At 46.4% G+C, this 23,426-nt stretch overlaps 1 protein-coding gene across 1 annotated transcript in view; it reads left to right on the top strand.

Moving 5' to 3' along the window:
* Nucleotides 1-23,426, top strand: part of ripor2 (RHO family interacting cell polarization regulator 2) — a 46,144-nt gene that overhangs the window by 11,804 nt on the left and 10,914 nt on the right. Inside the window, exons 2-9 of the mRNA XM_079749919.1 lie at nucleotides 13,796-13,916; nucleotides 15,634-15,789; nucleotides 16,388-16,466; nucleotides 16,956-16,979; nucleotides 17,199-17,252; nucleotides 21,911-22,060; nucleotides 22,690-22,753; nucleotides 23,205-23,248. Of these exons, the coding sequence (XP_079606045.1) occupies nucleotides 13,796-13,916; nucleotides 15,634-15,789; nucleotides 16,388-16,466; nucleotides 16,956-16,979; nucleotides 17,199-17,252; nucleotides 21,911-22,060; nucleotides 22,690-22,753; nucleotides 23,205-23,248 (692 nt within the window). The remainder of the gene's footprint in view (nucleotides 1-13,795; nucleotides 13,917-15,633; nucleotides 15,790-16,387; nucleotides 16,467-16,955; nucleotides 16,980-17,198; nucleotides 17,253-21,910; nucleotides 22,061-22,689; nucleotides 22,754-23,204; nucleotides 23,249-23,426) is intronic.

Raw genomic sequence — 23,426 nt, 5'->3', positions numbered from 1 at the left:
ACCCACTTGTGTTCTTTTAGAATTTTTGTGTTGCATGTGAATAACAAGCCTACACACACACACACACACACACACACACACACACACACACACCCTCTCCCTCCGTCCCATGTGTCCGTCTCGTCGCCCCCCCGGAGAGATGGTGTGGCTGTGATGGAAACATGGGCCTTGCATTCCTATAGGAGGAGTGTCTGCCCTGGGTTTCCACAGCTGATAGTTGTTAATCTAGGCGTTGTTTAGGCTGCTCCAAGCACTTCATCTTGAAGAATGAAACGTCTGGGGTTTTAAAATAACACCACGGTAAGAGGCCTTAAGTATCAGGCCCGGGTGGGTGGTGTTAATGGGGATGGTCTGAGAGTGAAGGGTAGTGATTAAGTGACCTAGTTTAGTGCGAGCAGATAAGAGTGGCGAGGAGACAGGAAGAGAGTGGAGAGCGTGGGCGGGTTATCTGGTCGTCCTGGGGAGTTTCCGGGGGCCGCTGGAGGGGTCTGCTGGAGGGGTCTGCTTCTCGTGTCACGACACGTCCAACCCTAAGACCCCCCCCCCCTGAGCCTACAGCCACCCCCGCCCCAAGGTGTGAGAAGGTGGGGATGGCTGCGTGTTTGTGCGTGTGTTTTGGTGGGGGGCGGGGGTGGAAGCCAAGGGGAGGGGTGTGTCCAAGGTATTTAATGCTGTGGAGGGCTGGAGGGGGGGGGGGTCAAGGGAATGAGGGGATGAATGCATGGGAGGAGTGGAGAGGAGAGCTTAGGATAGCTGGAGGGAGTGGAAGTCTCAGAGGGAAGAGAGGAGGAGGAGGAGGAGGAGGAGGAGGAGGTATTTCAGAGGAGTGGCAGGGAAGTGATGTGGGACAGGGAATACATACACGGCTGACATGACTGAAACACGTTTTCGCTCAGCTGTCCTCGAAGGCCCGACTCTCTCTCTCTCTCTCTCTCCCTCTAACTGTCTCTCTACCTCCCTCTCTGTCCTCCCCCTCCCACCCCAGTCCCTGGCGGAGGGTTGAGATTCCTGCTGTCATCTGTGTGTGAGCGTGCGTGGCTAGCGATAGCCTGTCGAATACTTGGTTACCGGGAGCTTTGGCTGGATTACGGCAGATGGTTTCTTTGCTTGAGTACATGATGTTTAATGTCTGTTGGTTGAAGTTAGTTCAAGAAAGAGAGCTTCTGACGGCATGGATACGAAGGTGTGTGTGTGTGTGTGTGTGTGTGTGTGTTCAATGGCTGCAGGCACTCACATTGAACGCACACACACGAGTTGTCTTCACTGGTGTCCGTTTGTCCCCTCATATCAATCCACCTTTAACTAATCCGCTGGTCCCCCTCTGGCTCCCCCTTTCCTTCTCTCTCGCTCTCTCTCTCTCTTAACACACACACACAAGCTTTCTTCATGGGGGGGGGGGGGGGGGGGTACATTTTTTATATTTTTTATTAATCCTCTCCTCCAAGCGTATAACCGGTCACGGGAAAGACACAACAGACTCACGCTGGCTCCCACATCACATGGTGTATGACCTACTAACTAACACACATACAGACACACACACACACACACACGCGCTCCTGGCGTCGGCCACCTCTGTCCAGAACAGCTGGGCACTAGAGACGGCCGTGTTAAGCGTTTCAGCGTGACTTTAAGCTGATTATCTAGTCTGTGTAGGGTTTGGTCTCTGGGCCTGGTCTCTGTCTCCCACATAGTCACCCCGATGCTGGTAAAGGGGGTGCTAGTGTCTTGTACTCTATTGTGTGTGTGTGTGTGTGTGAGTGTGTGTGTGTGCTGTCTGGGTGCCTCTTGAGATGCTCTTGCATCAAGTCCTCCTGTACTTTCTCCCTTGAATGTTCCCTTCCTGTTCTCTGTGTGTGATGTCTTTGTGGTGTGTGCCACAGTGTCCACCGCGGAACACGTCTTGTTTCCGGCTGCAGGCTATTTGTAATACGTTGAGTGTGCTCTGCGTTGCGTTGCGTTTATGGGTGCTTCACCATGTCTCGCTAAGGACTTGTCTACTACTTAGTCATTCAGCAGATGCTTTTAGCCAAAGCCACTTACAGTGAACATTATTTTGGTTACACGTCATAAATGAGCTCTTATGTATGCTCACTGTGGACATGGTGTTGGAACCCTGAATCTTTTGGCTGGCATTCAAACTCCCTGGCCCCACCACTGGAACACTAACCGTAACTACTGTACTCCCTGGTTACTGTGTGTGTGTGTGTGTGTGTGTGTGTGTGTGTGTGTGTGTGTGTGTGTGTGTGCTTGAGAGTACATGCGTGCTTGTGTGTGTGTGTATGCGTCTGTTTTTATTATTACCCATTATCCTTTGGGGTTGGGGGTGAGGGTGTTATGACAAATGACCGGGGGTGGTTGGAGGTTGCGGGGCTTGTCCTCGTACTGCATGTAATGTTCTCTGCCTTGATGACTGTACGCGCTCTGTTCTCTGCCTTGCTGACTGTTCGTGCTCTGTTCTCTGCCTTGATGACTGTACGCGCTCTGTTCTCTGCCTTGCTGACTGTTCATGCTCTGTTCTCTGCCGTGATGACTGTACGCGCTCTGTTCTCTGCCTTGATGACTGTTCTTGCTCTGTTCTCTGCCTTGATGACTGTACGCACTCTGTTCTCTGCCTTGCTGACTGTTCATGCTCTGTTCTCTGCCTTGATGACTGTACGAGCTCTGTTCTCTGCCTTGATGACTGTACGTGCTCTGTTCTCTGCCTTGATGACTGTACGCACTCGGTTCTCTGCCTTGCTGACTGTTCATGCTCTGTTCTCTGCCTTGATGACTGTACGAGCTTTGTTCTCTGCCTTGATGACTGTACGTGCCCTGTTCTCTGCCTTGATGACTGTTTGTGCTCTGTGCTCTGTGCTCTGCTCTCTGCCCTGCCGGCTAAAGCCGATCAATCTGTGTTTTTTCTCAGACATGATAACGTCTGATATGTTCAGGCTTGGCTTTTGTTCTCCCTCTTTCCACCATAAAGGGTTCTGCCGTCAGTGGAGGGGGGGGCACTGACAATGCTGAACTGTAGAGGAGGAGCAGTGTGCGACCTTTTGGATGGTACATAATGGGGACAGGTAGATAGTCACCTGATCACTTCACCCTGGGCATGCTGGGAATTAGTTCCATAGGCAATTCACTGCCCTGTTTGATTGATTCATTAATTAATCACCTGATTTGGGTGTTTTAAAGGGACACCAATGATTTTTTTTTTTTTTTGGGGAATAGGAGATGCTTATCCATTCACTCTTCAGTGTCATGTGCATCTTATATTGGCTAGAAGATCAAGGATGATCATCTTTCACAATGGATTCCTTTCTATTATGGAGCAAGGAAATTGACGAGATGTCAGTTTAGTTTTTTGTGCAGTCATAAAATAAATTAAAGGCAACCCTTGTACTGAAAATGGCCAGCCTGGTCTGAGGAGTCTCAGGCATTGGTCCTCGGCCCCCGAGCAGCTCTCTCCAGACGCTACACGTGGCTCTTGACCTGCTTTTCATTCACCGGATTTCCGGTGGCACTCAGCACATCAAAGCTGAAATGCAGTGAGAATAACGCAGAAAAAGGAAATAAATCTCCAGATATAATCCACCCAGCAGGAACATACTGGGGCCAGATGAACAGGCTGGTACCGGTTCAGGAGGGGAGGTGAACCGGTTCACGGACCCTTTCCCCTTTTATCTGCATGGCGGTATGATTATATGAATGTGGATAATTCCCTGCTTATCCATTATCCCCCCTCCCCTTGCCCTGACAGCTCCTCAAATGTGTTCTCTTGTTCTTCACCTCATGTCATCTTCTCTTCTGCTTTGTTTGTCTTTTCATGAGTCATCCTTCTCCTCCGAGGGACTGCATCACAGCCTCCGTCAGACACACACGCACATGCGCTTAAACACGCACACACACACAAACACTAGCGGCCGGTGACGCGCACACACACTCGCACTCTTTTGGTTTCACTTGGGCTGGTCGATACAGGACTTTATTTCTTCAGTGCTTTGTGTGTGTGTGTGTGTGTGTGTGTGTGTGTGTGTGTGTGTGTGTGTGTGTGTGTGTTCCACCATTTTTTTGCTTCTGTAACATAACTGGATATGATTGGATGCTTGCCATTTTTGGGGACTGAATGGTTATGTACACAAACAAGTGGGTATATTACAACTGGTGCTTTCTGGGTTTCTGTATAGATTAGCCAAAACTGTAGGGGTTTTAAGATACAATTGGGCTGGTTTAGTGTTTTTACGATGTTATAGAGTATGTGTGTGTAACTTGTTATTTAAATGGGACCACACACACATCTCAAGGCTCTTTGTGACTCCGTCTGTTATATCTTATGCATGGAGCAGTAAGGCTCCCGCTATATCCTCATCCATCTTGGATCAGGGCGGCTCAAACAGGCCAAACGCACCTTGCGGGTTTTCCGCGTGTAAGCAGAAACCTTCAGTGTGCATGAGCCCTGAGTTTCACTTTTTAATGGCCCACTCGAAAATGGTAAGGAGATCCAGACTGAGTGTAATCCCTTATGGGGATTTATTTATATAGAAAAACACACCGCTGGTTAAAACTGAGACGGGAGACAATAACGCTATCGCATCACCCTGCAAAGCTCTGTTGTTCTGCTGCCTCCCTTTTCCTCTCTCTCTCTTTTGTATTTCCTGCTAAACAGCAAAAAGCTGATTTTTGTTTTTTCCTAGTTAAAAAGCATGATGGTAAGGACTTTGTTATGGCAGACAAAAAGGCCACCATGACTTTAGTGTGTGAGCCCGCCCTACAGCACATTGAATAAAGAACGGCTGATCAGACCAAACGCTGTTGAACCGTGACACAGAACTCATTTGTGATGAGGGCAAGGTACTCTGTAAACTCAAAATCGGATCACCCAACTGTAAGAGTCTTTTGTAGGAAAGAAATGTATGCCTTGCTTCAACGCTCATTAATAAATGGCCCTAGGGATGTGGTTTTGCCTTGTTAGACTTTCAATCGAGCCAATTTAAATATTCTGTAGTGAAAATGAAATATCACAATATTGATATATTTATGTATATTTGTTTTGTTATTAAGATTAAGATTTCCTCACTATTTAGTTCACATTTGGAAAATGTTTGAGGCATTCAATAGTTGGTGGTGTGGATAGCAGCATTTACTTCATTATGAAATGTTACCAACCATCTTTTCCCACGGAAGGCTACTGGTAACTTTATGTTCAGCGTGGGATGGCAGCCTGTGATCTGTTATAATCACAGTAGTCATGGCCACATAAAGGAACGCCTCTTCATCTAAAACCAACAAGTGGGGCAGAAATGGCCAGATAATCCCGTTTGGGTGTTCACCGCATTCCAGCATTTGTACATGATGTAGCACTACTAAATGACTCCATTGCCTCATAAACACATTGTGTTACATTGGTGGATTTAATGCTAAGGTGTGGTTAGAGTACATTTACTCCATTGTCTTTGGGATAAGGGGAGGAAGAAGACTCCGAGGTCTTCCACTGTGTCAGTTCTGAATTCAATACTTCAATAGCCTTACCAGTGGGAAGGTTCAAAGGAAAGGGGATGGTTTATTTAAGTGTTTGAGTGCGGTTGTATCATACCTGCCTTGATGTGGAGGAAACGGCTATGGGATGGGCTAATCCTTTCATTCAGCCCTGGTATAATGGTTGGTGATTCGCTACTTTAGCGATAGCTACTGTATTGACCTTTACAGGTAATATCAGGGTTGGATAGGATGAAAAACATACATCAGTAAATCTATAAAAATACTTTGTTTAAACTATGTTCAAATGTCATGAAAATATTTGTACCAATTGTATAAAAGTGTCCTATAAGACTACACACACATTTTCCTATTTTTAAAGTGTGTGGTGGTCATCAGTACGTCTAAACGTCATGCCTCGGTCTGGCCTTGAAATTCCCCAGAATGCACTGGTCTGCCACAATAAAAGTGATCTATAATTAGAATGGAGAGATTAACACTGCCCAAGCAGTGGAGTAAACACGCTTGTAGGAGTTAGAAAGTTAAGTTGCCTTTTAAATGCCACTGAAAAAACAGAAGAGCGAGAGGTGAAGACCAGATCACATGATTCATTCATGTTAAACTGTGTGTGTGTGTGTGTGTGTGGTTTCATGTGCTTAAGGGCGATAATGGTACAATCATTTTCCAGATATCAACACGATATACCCAAGGACACGCGCACACACTGATGCAGACTTTCTCATAACCCTGCATTGAACTCCTTTCCTCATGGACCTGCTTCAAGTGTCTCAGTCTGGCCCTGACCAGAATAGAGCACCACTGATCACATCACATGATTTCATTAACTCCCAGGGGACTCCTGTTACTTACTGTTTAAAATGAATGTGCGGTACCTGGAGTCCACCTTTGACCGTTTGAGGTCAGAATTTGTTGGCAGATTGGGCGGATAATTCACTGGGCTCACAGCCATGGCAAAACGGCAACATAAAGCCTTCACAAACGCTTTGTTTACCTTGATATTCAACCATCACTTTTAAAATGGATTCTGCTTTTCAAATACCCAGTTTGCTAAGTGGAGTTCTTGTTTTTGAAATAGTTTTCGCTCCTCAAACCGAAATGCATGTTAGTTTGTTGGGTTGTTTTGTCGCATGTATGCAATGGATGAGATGCTTTGGGGGTTTTGAGAGGAGAGATCTGACCCATCCGTCTAACATCCGTCAAACATGCCAGAGCGTGTTTGTTTTTATGTTTCTTTTCTTTTCTGCTTTTGTACACCGGTGACAGGTGTCAGGTTGTTCCGTTCACACTTTGTTTTGCTTGGTTCTCCTACTGGTATTTGGTCTGTGCAATGAATTCCCTGTAAACACTTCTTATTCTAAAGAATCTGTGTCAATGTTCCTGTCTTTAGCAGTCACTACGGACCATGCATTTTTGCCTAATATCTCACATCTCAAACATACTCCACATCCCTGAGCAATGGTGGGTTTCCAGGAACTACAAAGCAGTCATTATTTGGGTCGGTGTTCCCCCCCATAGAGGGGCCATTTGTCATCAGAAGGTGGCGGCACCTTAGAGATTGTTATCGTAGCTTGATGCATGTTCCTTGGTTCAAAGCTCCCACAGAATTCCAAACACACAAAGTCACAACGTATGTAACGAGACTCCTCACCTATGGCGTGAGTGTGTGTATTTTCAGATGCATGTCTTTTTTGAGCAGGTAGGGGATTGGTGCTCAAGGATGGCAAAATTGAACTAAATCTTGGGATTCAAACCCAGGAATAGTTATTAACACCCAAACCAATAGACTATCCTGCCCCGGTGTGTGTGTGTGTGTGTGTGTGTGTGTGTGTGTGTGTGTGTGTGTGTGTGTGTGTGTGTGTGTGCGTGTGCGTGTGCGTGCAAAAGTTAATGTTTTTCCAGCAGATAGATAGATAGATATATCTATATCCCTCTCTCCAGTAATATCTCAACCTTCTTTAGCTAAGTTCTGTTGTACTAATGTCTGTTCTCCAGGTCTTGGGCCAATTCTGAGGCCTCTTAGTGAACATTAGTAAGGTGTTCAGCTGTCTAAGCACTGCTCCTTGCAGGGAACCACATAGTAGACATAATCAGGCAAAGTGGCCCTGAAGTGCTTCCAAAGAAAAACCTGTCTTTCATTTCCGTGGCCATCAAATGCGATGAGTCATCTTAAAACGGTCAATGTTTCAGTCAAAGTTCATCTAAGTATTAAATGTCTATTATTTATTTATTATACAGATTCCTTTTGTAGCGTTTTCAATGTCGCACACAAATGGCAGTAAATATGATCTGTTGTAACGTGTATGGACGTGTTTATGTCTGAATGTTGAAGGTAGAGCTCTCCCAGTAGATCAACCATAAACTGCCACTATGTTCTGGTTGGTTTTTCTTAAAAAAAACATTTCTTGACTTTGATGAACAGATTTGTCGGCAGGTGAATCAAAAACATTTTCATCGCCAACAGCTTTACACATAGTACTCCTAGTCAGCTACTACTATGTTCCCATTATTTGTCCTTTTCCAATGAAAAGTTGTCCTCTCCCGACCTCTATCACAGCCGTTTGCTGTGTCCGTCGTGGTCGCTGCCGTCCTGGGCGCTGTAACGTAAGCTCACCGTCAGATCTGATTCCCAGTCAGTGGTCCAGACATCTGATCGCCCTCCTATCCCCGCGACGTTTGTGGAATCTAAAGCCGAATCAGAGTCAATTCTGTTTAGCATTCTGTAGGCCTACCGCCATGGGATCAAATGGGGACAGCCAGAGTGGACAGACTGTGTGTGTTTTGGATCATATCATTATCCACACCATGACGGCCTTGGCAGCGCAAACACAGTCAGAATCAGCTGCTATTGGCCAAGTGTATTTTGATGTAGATGTATGCCTTTATCCAGATGCATTATTCATGTCGCTAGTAGTCTATTCTTATCATGGTTGGTATATTATATTAACACAAATTATACCAGCTCTGAGTGGAGCATTTCACTGATGGGTAAATATTATCCTTGTGTATTTTCATTTCTTCAATGTAATCAGTGCTCCGCTGCTGTGTTTTTGAGCTCTCTGTGGAGATGTTTTCAGTCAACTGTCTAAACTGTCGTATTGGTGCCAAGCTAGCTCAGCCACCTGCCCACACTAGCTAGCTAGCGTCATCTCTTTCCCAATCCTGTCTAAATTAATATCCATAGGCAAAATCAAGCAGGGAGGAGGATGATGGCTCTTCGTTTCAGATTCAGTCTGTTTTTTTTAAAAAAAACAAAACAAGCTAGGAGAGACATTTTGTACCACACTTCAAAATATGTTTGTTAATTGGCTGACATTTGATGGCCTCTCTATTTATTAGTAAGTGGATATTTTGAAAGGGGTTCAGTGTGTTTTGTCCTACAGGTTGGCCGTTAGCCTAGTTTATTTATTTATTTTTACATAACACACTTGTCTGCTGTTGCCATGGTGAAGGCAATTTATACAGGCGGTAAGATTAGCCATTGAACAGGCACCCTGGGTTCAGTCTTAGGTTTATGTAACTTTCTCACAAATACGTCACACTCAAACACACACACACATTGGAGGGGTACAGTAGTGGGCATTAGAAACAAAGACTTGGCTGTGCGTAAGTGGTGTCAACGGGTACTTAACCTGAGACAGAGTAAAGCAAGTCACCCGGGGGCGGAGCCAGCGCCCCAAGGGCGGAGCATGTCGAATATACAGACGGAAGAGGAGGGGAGGAGAGGGAGGGGGAATACAAGGGAGAGATGGGGGGGAAGAAAGTGGCTGAATGGGATGCAAGAATCAATGTAAAGTGGCTAAACTTGGTGACATCAGCATATGAGGAAATGTGATGATGATATATTAAATGGCCCACACATGATCAAAGCCCTTTTCTGTTTACAATGTACTTTTGCTCACAGATGGGCTTCTGGAGAGAACAGGAGATTTCCTGGTGCAGATGGGGTCTCCGCCAGAAACTGAACATTAATATCATAGACCATGGACATGCACACGTATGCACACAGGCGCACACACACATATCCAAACACACACGCACGCACGCACACACACACACTCAAACGTATGCAGACATGCACACCCTCCTTGGAGGTCCCAGTTAAGGACAAGTACAACCACACACGGACCTAATAGCTTGCCTTCTTTTGTCAATACATACTTGTCTTCTAGCTAAATGAACACAGGCATATCAACTATCCACTCATATGATATTACACTCTGTTTCTCTCTCTCTACCGCTCTCTCGCTCTCTTATCATGTATTCAGGTGTTTATATGCAAGAACACACAGGCACTGGAAATTGGGCAAGCAAATTGATATTACCCTGAGCTCTCCTGCTCTCTCCCATGTCCTTTCTCTAACCTCTGTGTGTGTGTGTGTGTGTGTGTGTGTGTGTGTGTGTGTGTGTGTGTGTGTGTTGCCATTCATACATACATCTTTGTGTGTGTGTGCGTACGTTTGTGTTGCAATCCTGCCAGATTGCTCTTCAGAATACTAATCAATTTGATACTCGCATTTTTCACACACACGCACACACACACACACACACACACACACACACACACGAGCGTGCACGCAGTGTGCACTTGGTGTTGAGGTGTGATCTGTGAATGGGTTGGGGGAGGCTGTTGTATTGAGCAGCATGGTGAAGCTGGCACACAACCAGGGGGCTTGTGTTCCCTGTGAAAAGCTCTTTAGATGAGAATTGACACTGAAGGGGTGTGTGTGTTTGTGTGTGTGTGTGTGTGTGTGTGTGTGTGTGTGTGTGCACCTTTTTGTTTGGGCTTTTTTCAATAGAGAGCAAGGTTTTGCGCCGCTAATCTATGGGAGAGACGGTTTAGTTGTGTGCGGTGCCGTGAGAACGTAACAACAGTGTCCCGCATACCAACCTCATGTGTTTATCACTAGAAAATACCGGTAGATAGAGCATGAGTGGTTTAATCAGAATAGCTACTGATGGCATCAGATAATAAAAGGATATATTATCAATGAATATACCAAATATAACATTATAAATAAATGATAAATAGGCATCTACAACCTCGGGTCGGAAAATGAGAGCCCATGATTTCTTAAAGGGTTGGGCAGAGCTGTTCAGTGGTTCAGTGATGATGGGAAAGTCAAAGTGACCAGCCGTACTCCGGCTGACCCATCGTTCAGTATTATTCCTTTTATTCCTGTCCCTCTGAACTGCTGATGGGAGCGTTCAGGCCGTTCTGAACTGTGAAATTGCCCGGGTCATTTGTGAAGATGCTGTTCTGTCATGGTCTGGCACAGGCCGTTCTGGAGTCAAGCTTGTAGTACATAAAAGGTTGTAGAAAAATACTTACTTAAAAGGCGGTTCGAGGCACGACCTAAATAGTTAGCCTTTCACGACGACCGTCTTTACCTATTTTCGGATCACAAATATACACACCTATGCTTTGTATGTTTTCTCTTCTCCAAGAAGCGGAGCGAGCGAGTACGAGAGCGAATCAGAGCCGTTAGGTCCACCGGTTCAGCCCAAACAAACCCAGACGGGGCAAACCTGACCATTGTCCGCGGTCATTCATTTGCAGAGTTTCACCCGAGCAGTCAAGAGTGAGCCCCACGGCTACAGCTGTAGAGCCACCCTATAAATAGCTGGAACAGTATCGTTCTCCCGTGCCTATTGTCCCCCCCCCCCCACCCATACACATAGGCTTGTGGCACACTATTGTGTGGTGCTGATGTCGCAGGGTATCACCGGCTCTCTCAAGCTCCCGGTTCCACTGTCGGGGAGCGGGGATTGGGTTACTGGCTGTCATGGGTTTAGATAGAGAAACTACATGACAGTCTCCCCTTGGGGGGGAAGGGGGGGAGTCTGTGTGAGCGCAGGGTGCTCCTGCATTCCAATTTGTATGTTGACACTACCCACAGCCCCCCCGGTCCTTTCCCTCCAAATTCAGTGAAAGCCCCCCCTCACACCCCCCCACTGGGACAGAAAGATGTATGGATGAATGGCAACACACACGCACGCGCGCGCGCACACACACACACACACACACACACACACACACACACACACACACACACACACACACACACACACACACACACACACACACACACACACACACACACACACACACACACACACACACACGTCCGACACCAGCCAACCGGCAGAGCCAAGACCCAGGAGGAAGCGTGTGTGTATGCCCCCAGCAGCGAGGGCCACGTCAGAGATGGAGAACAGGCCGCCCTTTGTCCCCTCGTGTCTCGACAGTCGTGTGAACCTGAAAACGCGAGGAACGAGTGTGACGTGTGATGATCACCACGTTAGAAACTCCACGTTAGGAGATCGCCCTCTGGGTGCAGGCTGGTGTGATTCAACCCCCCCCCCCCCCCCTAACCCCCCCTCACAACCCACAAGCTATATGCCTCATGTGTGTTGGGATCCGGGTTCGATGCTGAGACTCGGCTCCGATTAACTTAAACGCTCCTCTTTACTGTTTGTCATCACTGGAGGGGAAACTCTCCCTCAGGTTTTTTGTTATCTTTAGTTTGCGAGGACGAAGAGTAACCCCCCCCCCCCCCCCCCCCACGCTAGGTGGTCTCCAGAGCTTAACAGCCAGGCAGACCACAGATTGACACCGGACCCCTCTCTGTTGGGACCCACGTAAACTGCAGGGCCGCTAATGGAGCCTCAGGGCTCGGCTTACGGCCTAGTCAGGTGCAGCCATGCTGCGGTCAGCATAGCATAGAACAGCGTAGCATAACGTTGTGGACTGGACTAGTGGCTCTTCTGAACGGTGGTGGTTGTTGAAGGTGAATCGCGTCCCAGTGCGAACGTTGGTAGCAGATTTGTGGTGAAGAAGTGGAGGGAGTTTATCTCTACATGTTGTGTTTTTATCTAATCACAGTATCTACTGCTGCAAAGGAACCGTTGACTTCAGATGCCGTTCAGATGACCGGAACATCTTTGACTTAACCCTTTATTTCTCACAAATGTACTTTTTATCTTTCCAGTTTTTGATTTATATCCACCGAAATATATTTATTTTTAATTATAGAAAATAGTTTGTTTTTGTATCACTGAATGGTCATTTGAACTTGAGCATGTTTGCCGTTCCACATGATTCACATCCAGAACAAAGTGCCAAGAGTGTCAAGGCTGTGTTTTAGTCCCCCCATGGGGGCTGTAAAGCCCATGATTGAGTTTTTCTCTAGGCCCCCTAACCCTTCAGGCTTTGATGTTTTCAACATCATTATCGTTTTATTATGTGGTCGACCATTCCACTCCTATAAGTGTCTCTCTCGCTGCTATTTTCTCTGCAGCATGAAGCACATTGGATTAAAAAAAACATCCATGATCTGAGCGGATACAGCGCTAAATGTAGACGCTGGTCTTTTCAGAACCACAAAAGTGTTGTCGTTGACAACTCCATCGGTCTTCCTTGAGAACCTAATGCATAAAAATGCAATGGCATTGACTCTCTGACAGGAGATTGTGGCTAATTATAAACCCTTGATACAAATAGACCGTCTTCAAAGACCACATCAGAGCACAGAACAACAGTGTTTTTCTGTGCTCTGATGTGTCTGAGGGTTTGATAACTGATACCAAAGGTCCCCTTACATCATCACACGCAGGACAACGTGACTGCAAACAAAAAAGCTACGGCCAACAAAAAATATCATGTGACTAACAATATGGTTTACCCACGCACCAAAACATATCAGTTTAGCTCCGGGCCTTGGCGCACTCAAACTCCTGCCGGACTCTCAAGGTGTAAAGCACCCTAGGAAGCGCACAGGTCACCCAGGGAAAACAATCTCTTTATTTATACTGCCTTTACAAAGCAGTTGTACAGAAGTAAATGAAGTGCCTACAACAACAAAGCGATACAATAATTAGAACAATTAGATGATTAAATATGAATGTAAATGCTGGAGGGGGCGGGGGAAGTTGGGGACAGAGGGGATGAGTGACACCAGTGACGTGTCTGTGTGTGTGTGTGTGTGTGTGTGTGTGTGTGTGTGTGTGTGTGTGTGTGTGTGGTGACAGTAGCGCAGAGTAAGGCAGGCGGGGCATGTAAGCACATGCTGGTGAATGCTGCTCGTCCATGTCTTGAGATCTCTTTCACACAGCTGCCTCCACTTGTACACACAGATGTAAAGAGCCACACACAGACAATCATGCGCCGCACCGTGCGTCTCGGGACCTGGTGACGGTGGTCGACTCTCTGTCGTTCGTATTTGGTCACGTGTCTGTCGGTAGACGACTAGGACTGGGACTTTGAGAAGACATCAACCATTAATGCTCCCTGTGGTGCTCTCCTCTTGTCGTCTTCCAGGGGTGTCGTCTCGCGTCCCGGAGATCATGGCATCGGGGACCCACTCACCGGGGGGCCCCAACGGAATCATCCGGAGCCAATCCTTCGCCGGCTTCAGCACGCTACAGGAGCGACGCTCGCGGTAAGCAGAGCACCCCTGCTGTGGATCTGTTGGAAGAAAACTGGGAAAACCCCCTGAACGGACAGAGTAGAGCTATGAGATGTGTTTGACACCGCGGTGTAATAGACGCAAGACAGGCGAACACACGTAGGGACGGTCATGCTCGTTCATATGTGCAGTATAAGGTTTACAAGGCTGTAGGGTAGTCAAGTGGAGTGTAAGTAATGACAACAAAGGGAGAATTGTTGATGTCTGTGAGTGTTCAAGCAGAAGTAAGAGACGCAAGTCTGATCTCCCTGCACACTGTCCAACTACACTTTGTTCCAAAAGGGTTAATTGATCGTATAAACAGGCTTCTTCACAGCCTGGGGCATTTGTGATGCAGACTTAGTGAAGAGTTTTGTTTGAAATGTGTCTCAGTCCTGCTCCTTAAAAGGCCCAAAGTATCTCCCTGCCGAGTATTGCATTCCGGCCGACTCCAGGGTCCGTGTTTCAGTGCCTGTGTTGGGGATCTATTTGATGAGGCCACTGCTTGTGAACACTTAGATGCCGACCCCCACAACCTCGGCCCCCACTTCTCCTCTTGAAAGCGCAGACGGGGGTATCTGGCTGGAATAAATCAAACGTGTGAGCGACTGAGATCAGCCGACAAGTTTCTATTCTGATAACGAGCGACGCTGTGTGTGTGTGTGTGTGTGTGTGTGTGTGTGTGTGTGTGTGTGTGTGTGTGTGTGTGTGTGTGTGTGTGTGTGTGTGTGTGTGTGTGTGTGTGTGTGTGCGCGTGCTTGCGTGTGAAAATGAATTAACCCACATCCGTCTGGCATGTGAATTGGTGTGTGGTTGCACAAGTGCGTGCACGATTATGTGAGTACTTGTGTGGAAGCGTGTGTGTGCCGAGTATTCTCCTAACCCCGACCGCGGGGCCAGACGAGCTAACCACGGCTAACGGGTCCTCGGGGCTACGTCACATCTCTGTGTGTCCGCTCCATCGTGTTATAAATGTGCGGCGGCGGCAGCGGCAGCGGCGCTCTGAGCAGGGCACGCCGCGATCGCTGGAGGGCAGCGGAGCGCGGCGTGTCGCGGCTTGTTGGGATCCACAAATGCCGGTTTTTCTCTCCATCGTCACGTAGATGACTTGGGTGTTTCGGCACAAATGCCCGAGGAAATGTCATCCGGCAGCTAAATCTGCAACCTCGAGTCGGCCTTTTAAGCATTTAAATGTCTCTGAGCGGCCCAGTCTACGAGTGTGAGCCAGAAATGGGATGATCCTAACGGATTTTAGTTTTCTTATTTTCTTTTGAGGTCATTATGCGATGTAGCCGTGTTCAGCAACCAGGCCTTTGTTCTGATGCGCCCCCTTGAATCAGCCCCAGAGTGGACCTCTTGAATTATCCCAGCCCATCAACTTCAGTTAATTTGCGTCCCTTTAAGTAGAAGAGGCTTGTCCTTTCCCATGGCTCACATGAGCAGCTTTTTTACCCAGTTAGTTGAATTGGAGCCTTTTGTATAAAAAAAAAAATTCTTTCTTTCAAACATGCAAATATTGTACGCTTGTAACTTTGTACCAATTCAAGACAAAACATAACGGTACATATGCAAAACATATAGAACATTACTAATGATGCGTTTGTAAACAAAAATACATGGAATATATCCACTCATTCATGTGTGTGTGTGTGTGTGTGTGTGTGTGTGTGTGTGTGTGTGCGTGTGCGTGTGCGTGTGTGTGTGTATGCAGGTGTAACTCCTTCATGGGGAACGCGGTGGTCCAGAAGAAGCCCCAGTCCAAGCCCAAGAAGCCCCATCTGTCGGGACACAAGGGGAGCAGCGGCTCACGGGACCCCCAGCCCAAGAGACTGGAGGAGGTCTACACCGCACTCAAACAGGGCCTGGAGTGAGCCTCACACACACACACACACACACACACACACACACACACACACACACACACACACACACACACACACACACACACACACACACACACACACACACACACACACACACACACACACACACACACACACCTCGTTAAGTGTGTTGGTTGTTTTCATTATACTTCTGTTAGTAAACAAAGATTGCCTTTCCTTTGTCCAACAGCCTGAGGCTGAGGCACTCACTAGCACAAGGCATGACTTTAAATATGACCTTAAGTGTGTGTTGCCATATGTCAATTAACAGCCTTTGTGTTTTGAGGGAGCTAAATCAACTAGCCTTTTGTTACCGGTATTTGGACAGTGAACTGTCCAATTACCTCAGTTTCGGAGGTAGTGAGGTTTGCTTTGTCGGGAAAAAACATCCATGCATCACCCAGTCAAGCCCTCTTCATAGCAACTTGACAGCCTTTAAACTCTAACCTATTGGTTCCTTGGCTCTACACACGTGTTGGCTTCAACTTCAAGTCTTACAGTTGAAGCGTTTGCTCAAACTTTAAGACGTGAAGGCCTTTTGATATTTGAGACTGGCTCAACTCCCACCCCTGTCCCCCGCAGTGAGTACCTGGAGGTCCACCAGACAGAGCTGGACAAACTGCTCTCCCACATGAAGGACATGAGGAGGAACTCTCGCCTGGTGAGATATCACTAAACATCTCCGCTGCTTCTTACCGGGCGGCTGTTGGACCAGATCCGAGAGCCGCTGTAAAGGAGGATTGATGTCGTCACAATGAAGGCTAGCCCCATCTTTAATGATGTGATTGGCGGTTAACGGCTGCTCATGTGCATGTCTCTGGAAGCCTCCCAGCTTCATTATCATTTAAATGATCATGGAGTCGAACGTGAATGTTGAGGCTGAGGTTACCCAGATGGCGGATGCCTTTTTTTGGACATACATTAATTCACACACGTATGCATGTGCACGCCCACAGACGCAATCAGTGTGCACGCTCACATGGGATTTCAGGCCACTACAGCCTCATTACTTAATCTAACCTCTGACAGGCCTCGCATTAACTGTGTGTGTGTGTGTGTGTGTGTGTGTGTGTGTGTGTGTGTGTGTGTGTGTGTGTGTGTGTGTGTGTGTGTGTGTGTGTGTGTGTGTGTGTGTGTGTGTTCTTTACAGGGAGTGCTGTACGATCTGGACAAGGTGAGTTTGCAGGGTGGGTGTGTTTTTTTTTCCGGGGGGGGGGGATATTTTAAGATTTAAGATTACATTAATAATCTACGTTAATGGTAAAGCATACCAAGCACAAGCTGTATACTCAAATATATCATTGCGTTACTACTGTCCAAGCACCCATGCTTTCACACGGCCGCTCCCTACTACACTAAACTGCATTCTTTCTGAAATTTGGTTCCTCTGCAGCAAATCAAAACGATCGAGCGTTACATGAGACGCCTGGAGTTTCACATGAGCAAGGTGAGCCCCTCTGACTTAAGGATATGGTGGGAAACCCCCGCCCCTTCAAGGGTCTAATGGATTTTGAATGGTAAATGGTAAATGGGCTGCATATATATCGTGTTTTTTTTTACCCTAGGCCACCCAAAGCGCTTTACAATATTGCCTGACATTCACCCATTCATGCACACATACAAACACCGACGTCGGCGTCAGCCATGCCAGGTGACAGCCAGCTCATTGGGAGAAGTTAGGGTGAGGTGCCTTGCCCAGGAACACCTCGACACACATAGGAGGAGCCGGGGATCAAACTAGCGACCTTGATGTTACCAGCCAACCCGCTCTAGCGCCGAAGCCATGCCGCCATTTTAAGTGAGAAATCACCAACCTTGTTAGTTAAGACAAAATTGTATTATTCCCAGAAGAGCAATTCAAGAAGTTAGGGTTACGCTCTGTTAACGTTATGCTAGTTTCTGTGTTTCGTTGGTGGTATTGATGTGTGGCCGCAATATGCTGGCAAGCATTTGAGGCTCGATTTGAGGTGGTTCGATTTTATTTGTGGCACACTTTTTGTATGTTTTTGTATGACTAGGTCAGGGGAAATACAAAAGCTAAAGAAAAGTAAGGTAGGGGGACCACACCAAATATCCCTTAAGTGCCCTGCTTTTAGGGGCCCTCATGCTGTGTGTCAAATCAAGGACAGCAGGCTATACACACACACACACACACACACACACACACACACACACACACACACACACACACACACACACACACACACACACACACACACACACACACACACACACACACACACACACATACCCACATACACACATACATACATACATACATACACACACACAATGCTCCAGGGTTAACCATGGTTACCCTTAGATGTGGTTTTTGATGCCCTGAATATCTCCAAGTAACGGTCACTATAATAGTCAGAGGAGGAGGAGGATGATGATTGAACAATAAACAGATGTACGAGGACATTACAAGAACAGAACACACACACACACACACACACACACACACACACACACACACACACACACACACACACACTGTGTCATAAGGACATATTCAACAGAAGGTTGAAAATAACTTGTTTGTCTCTTTTGACGCCTCTAAGTCGTGTTGTTTAGTGTTTGCGGGAAGCCATTGGGTGAATCTAGGTCACGGTGGGCAGGAACAGAAGAGAGGGCGAGCAACGACCACAATGAAGAAGAGTCGATATGAGGGAGGAGGAGAGGGGACAAAGGGATGGGAGAGATGGAGAGAGAGGGAGGGACGACCAGCTACGTGCTCTGAAGGGGGCCGTGCGTCAGGATACAATAAAACACACCGCATTCCCTGTACTTTGTGCAACCTCCTGCGCGAGTGGTTTGTACAGTTGAACCCGGGAAGTAGGGCGAGCCCAGACAGGAAGGTTTCTCTGTCAGGACACGGGCGGCGATGAGTCTCCTGTCATCACGGTGTGCGTTTGCGTGTCCTCATGCCATCTTAGACATCTGACGAGTACGGTGTGTGTGTGTGTGTGTGTGTGTGTGTGTGTGTGTGTGTGTGTGTGTGTCAGTCAATGTTTGGTCTGGGCTGGTACCTTGTGACGCCTTTTGTGTGGTACAGCTGCCAATGAGGCAACCGCCAAAGGGGACATCTTGACATCTATCAGCAACCTGGTGATGAGTCTTTGTCTGTGTGTTTGTGTGGCTGCACGTGTGTTTGTTCGTGGCGCATGACCGTGCACCCTTTGTTTGATATTTTTGCCCAATTTTGACAGCAGATGTAACGATGTCATTTACCACCATTGATGAGGCAGGTGGCCCATTTCAACCTGTCTGTGTTTGTGTGTTTCTGTGTGCTTGTGTCTTTTGTCTCAATATAACATATAACAATGTGTCACATTTGCATTACCGTTTAATTAACAGGACTTTCAACCCCCAATCCCTGCCCCGCCTTTCTTCATTACTACTCTTGCCACAAACAAACACACACACACACACACACACACACACACACACACACACACACACACACACACACACACACACACACACACACACATGTTTGATGTGCCCTGCCTGTTATAATCTCTTTATAATCTGTGTGTGTGTGTGTGTGTGTGTGTGTGTGTGTGTGTGTGTGTGTGTGTGTGTGTGTGTGTGTATGTATGTGGCTGAGGCAGTATGGAGTGTGTACACGTAAACCCCTACTATGTAGGATAGTGGCCGACTCTGAAGAGGATTCATGCCTCATCCTAAAGATTTACCTTTTGTATCTAAAACCGAGTCAGACTAATGGTTCAAGTTAAACCAATCCTTTAAACCTAGCAGTAAACCCTATTCCACCATGTTTACCCCAGATACCTCCGCAATGTTAATTCTATAGGCTTACCCCACATGATAAAACGATGAGCTGAATGAGTTTATATCTGTAAAATGGCTTTGCAACCAGAAACCTTAAACAGGGTTTCTTCTCAGTATCGTATGGTATGGTTATATTGGGTTTGAAACAACACAGAAGGATTGTCCCATCATTGCTCGTAACATCTTAAGGCTATCCGTTTATTCTAATGCTTTCTGGCATGCTTGTCATTGAAAGGTCCACCAGAATACATCATTTGAACCACGTGTATTCCAATAACTGAGATTGGATAATACATTGTAGGTTGTTTATTATTTGAATGTTTTAGGTTCTGAGTTATGTTAATTCAAGGAATTACTTTAATTCCTTTTTTTTTGTTTTTATTTGGGGGGGGGGGGGCTTAGTGTGGATCGGGGGGGCCTGTTTACTACCAACCCAAAAGCCATCAGCCCACTGTGTGTCTGTCAGTACCATCAGTGTGTGTGAGGGACCACCCTGTAGCATTAGCCCCCAGGCATGTTTAAGTGTGGCTGGTTCTTGTAGGCAGCATTAGGAGATTCTTATCCAGAACCAGAACAGTGAGTAACTATCTATGACAAGTGACTGTGTCTGCGCTTGCCTATCCTACAAACCTACAACATGGCGTGGATTCATGGATTAATGATGTTTTGCTTGTTTGCTTACTGAGTCTTTCACTTAGTTGTAAATTCTGCTTTTTCTGCCCTCCAAAATCAGAGTGTGGAAAACATTGGTTTACCTGCTGCCAGGTTCAGTGTTGTTAAGCAGTTGTTCATCCCCATGAGTCTATCTTCTGCATGTTTCTTCATTGTCAACTGTCACACACAATGGAAGCGTTGTCCTTTTTCTTATGAACCGTCACATAATACATACTAGTACTACGAGTGAGTGGGTGAGTGAGTATCACTCACTCACTCACTCACTCACTCACTCACTCACTCACTCACTCACTCACACACACGGATAACAAAGAATAATACAGAGCAAAATAAGGCATGTGTTTTCCTTTCATTCTATAGAGGTTGAGACAACTAAGAACTGACAGAAGAAATAGCTTGAGGGACTAATGCATTCTGCGCTCTGCCACCCCTCTGTCATGTGCACACACACACCGAGGATATTGTAGGGTGTCGTTTTGGACAGCCAATGCCAAAATGGTCCAATTTCCTACTTTTCCCTAATGAGCGGTATAAAGGGTGAGGAGAAGCATGAATATTTTAGAGGACAGGCACGTCTGAATATTTCCCTTTGATGAGCTCTCCAAAGGTGATTGGCTCTGCTTGGCTGTTGCCATATCAATAAACTCTGCTGGGAAAGATGAGGTTATTATGGGCTGTTTTAATAGAGGCTGTATGAGATGATGATTTAAGTGATTTAAGGGGCAGTTCAAGAGAAGTTGTTGGAAAGTGTACCTATAGTCAGGGGATTTTGTCAAATATTTGTAAGTAATATTACAATAGACTCTACTGCTGTATCAATTGCAGTGTAAATCAAAAAAGGTTGCTCTGACCTTCATTATATAGGCAAGGCACACACACACACACACACACACACACACACACACACACACACACACACACACACACACACACACACACACACACACACACACACACACACACACACACACACACACACAGACACTCCCTCCCGGCTCTAATGTTCACTTATCAGCTGAGGTTTTCAAATGATTTGCACATCATTCTGAGAAGAAAAAAAAAGAAGCACCAAATAAACAGCATTTCCATGGGAACAGTCCCAAGTCCCCAGGGGCCGTGATTAGCTGGTGCGGGCGTGTGTAAACCAGAAACTCCAGACGGCTTCAAATGGGCTATTAGCGCCGTCTGCCCCCCAATGAGAGTCACATGGGCTAGGACAGGAGGGGGTGGGGGTTGTTTTGAAGGGTGGGGATAACTGAGACTACAGCGAAAGGGGCCTGCATCATCAGCTCTGTTTCCTGGAATGACAATTCTGAAAAGGTGGAGCGTTGACGCCCAAAAATAGCTGCCACTTTCTCTCAGTTTGTCGGATCAATGTTCTTTGCTCTTTCTGGGTCACGGCTCCACGGCTCCTGTTCCATCCTATTTACCTACACCCCTCTGTCCTTGCTTGGGGGAGACAGATCTATAAAACAAAGGGGAAGGGCTGAGCCGTGTATGAAGCATCCCATAAAGAAGAGTTCAGACCGCGACTCTAGTACATCTGAACTTGAGTTTGCCCTTGGATGCTTGGAGAAAATGATTAGACTGTCCTGTCGCCTTTACTAAACTACATTGTGCGTGTGTGTGCAGGTGGACGAGCTGTACGAGGCGTTCTGCATCCAGAGTCGGCTGAGGGACGGCGCCAGCAGGATGAAGCAGGCCTTCTCCTCCTCCCCCTCCACCAAGGCCACCAAGGAGAGCATCACAGAGGTCAACCGCAGATACAAGGAGTATACCGAGGTACACGGCCACACCAGCGGCCTGCCGGCCTAGCATACAGGCGGTTCCATTAGCTTATAGCTCGATCAGCATGTAGCATGGGAACAAATCGTGTTCATTGTTGTACCATGCTGCATGCTCATCAAGCTATAAGCTGTATATATATTTATGCCCACGTGGATTTCTCACAGAGGTAGACACACAAACATAGCAGCTTACGTGTAGCTTAGGCTGACTAGCATGGTGTCGAAATGCATTCTGGTTCAAAGAAATGGACTGTTGGCCAGTGATATGAGCAATGTGAAAAAAAAAATCCATGGGTGGAGAGATTAAGTGTTGTGCACCTTGTGTTTCTCTTTTCAAAGACCCTTGCCTAGAACGCAGGCACCTGATTGGTGATGGTGATCTAGATGTCCTTGAAGTGAAAGCATAGATAATACTCAAAATTTCCACTTCAAATACTTGAGAAACTTTGATTTTTAACCTTTGATGTGTGTCAACATAACTCACTGAAACAGTAATTACAACCCATTTTTACAAGATAACTTGAGGAGCTCAATCCTCTTAACTTTGAGTTATGACTGGTGTAAATACCTCTTGTCCTCCTCACTCAAATGACGCTTGTTGGTGTCTCTGTCTCCCGTATGCAGAACATGAGCACCTTTGAGATCGAGCTGGAGAGCCTTCTTGGGGAGTTCCATATTAAAATGAAAGGTGAGCTGAGAGTGATGCTTTCACAACATATGATGTCTCTGGTGAAGAACGTAGATATGTCCTACACATGAGCATTACTAATAGTATTAGTATCATAATGATATGCCCTACACAACAACATTACTGATAGTATTAACATTTTAATAGTATAACTAAAAGGATGGTTCTTAATGGGGATTACATCCTGAAAATAAAGTATGAAATTTTACTTTGAAATTAAATGTTTAAAAAAAAAGGTCTGTTCAACTGGAGATGGGGGTGATAAAGTATTGTGATGCTGGATGGTTTATTTCCAAGTGCTTTGAAAAGCACACTTCATAAGTACCTGATTTCCTTTTAAAGAAACCTTTTATCCGTCTGTGAAACTGTGAAAGGAGGCAGAGCTTACATAAGCGCAGAGGCCTGGTGATCACATGAGTGAAATGGTGTATTCATCTCTTCCGACATTTAGGTCTAGCAGGCTTCGCCAGGCTCTGTCCCGGAGATCAGTACGAGGTAAGGTTTGGTTTTTCTCTCTGATTGTTTTGGTTGTGATGTATCTAACATTGCTCCAGGGGAATGCTTCAAAAAACATCCATTTCCCAGTTGCTCTTTGTAGCTTCCGTTTTTTTGGCTTTCAGTCTAAAATAACCGTATATTTGAAGGTCTTACTATAATAAGAACTCCTTTGTTT

Source organism: Pollachius pollachius (genome assembly GCF_949987615.1).
Source record: "Pollachius pollachius genome assembly, chromosome: 13".
In the NCBI taxonomy this organism is placed as follows: Eukaryota; Metazoa; Chordata; class Actinopteri; order Gadiformes; family Gadidae; genus Pollachius; species Pollachius pollachius.
The sequence above is the reverse complement of the archived record's forward strand: the minus strand, read 5'-3'. Positions and strand labels throughout refer to the sequence as shown.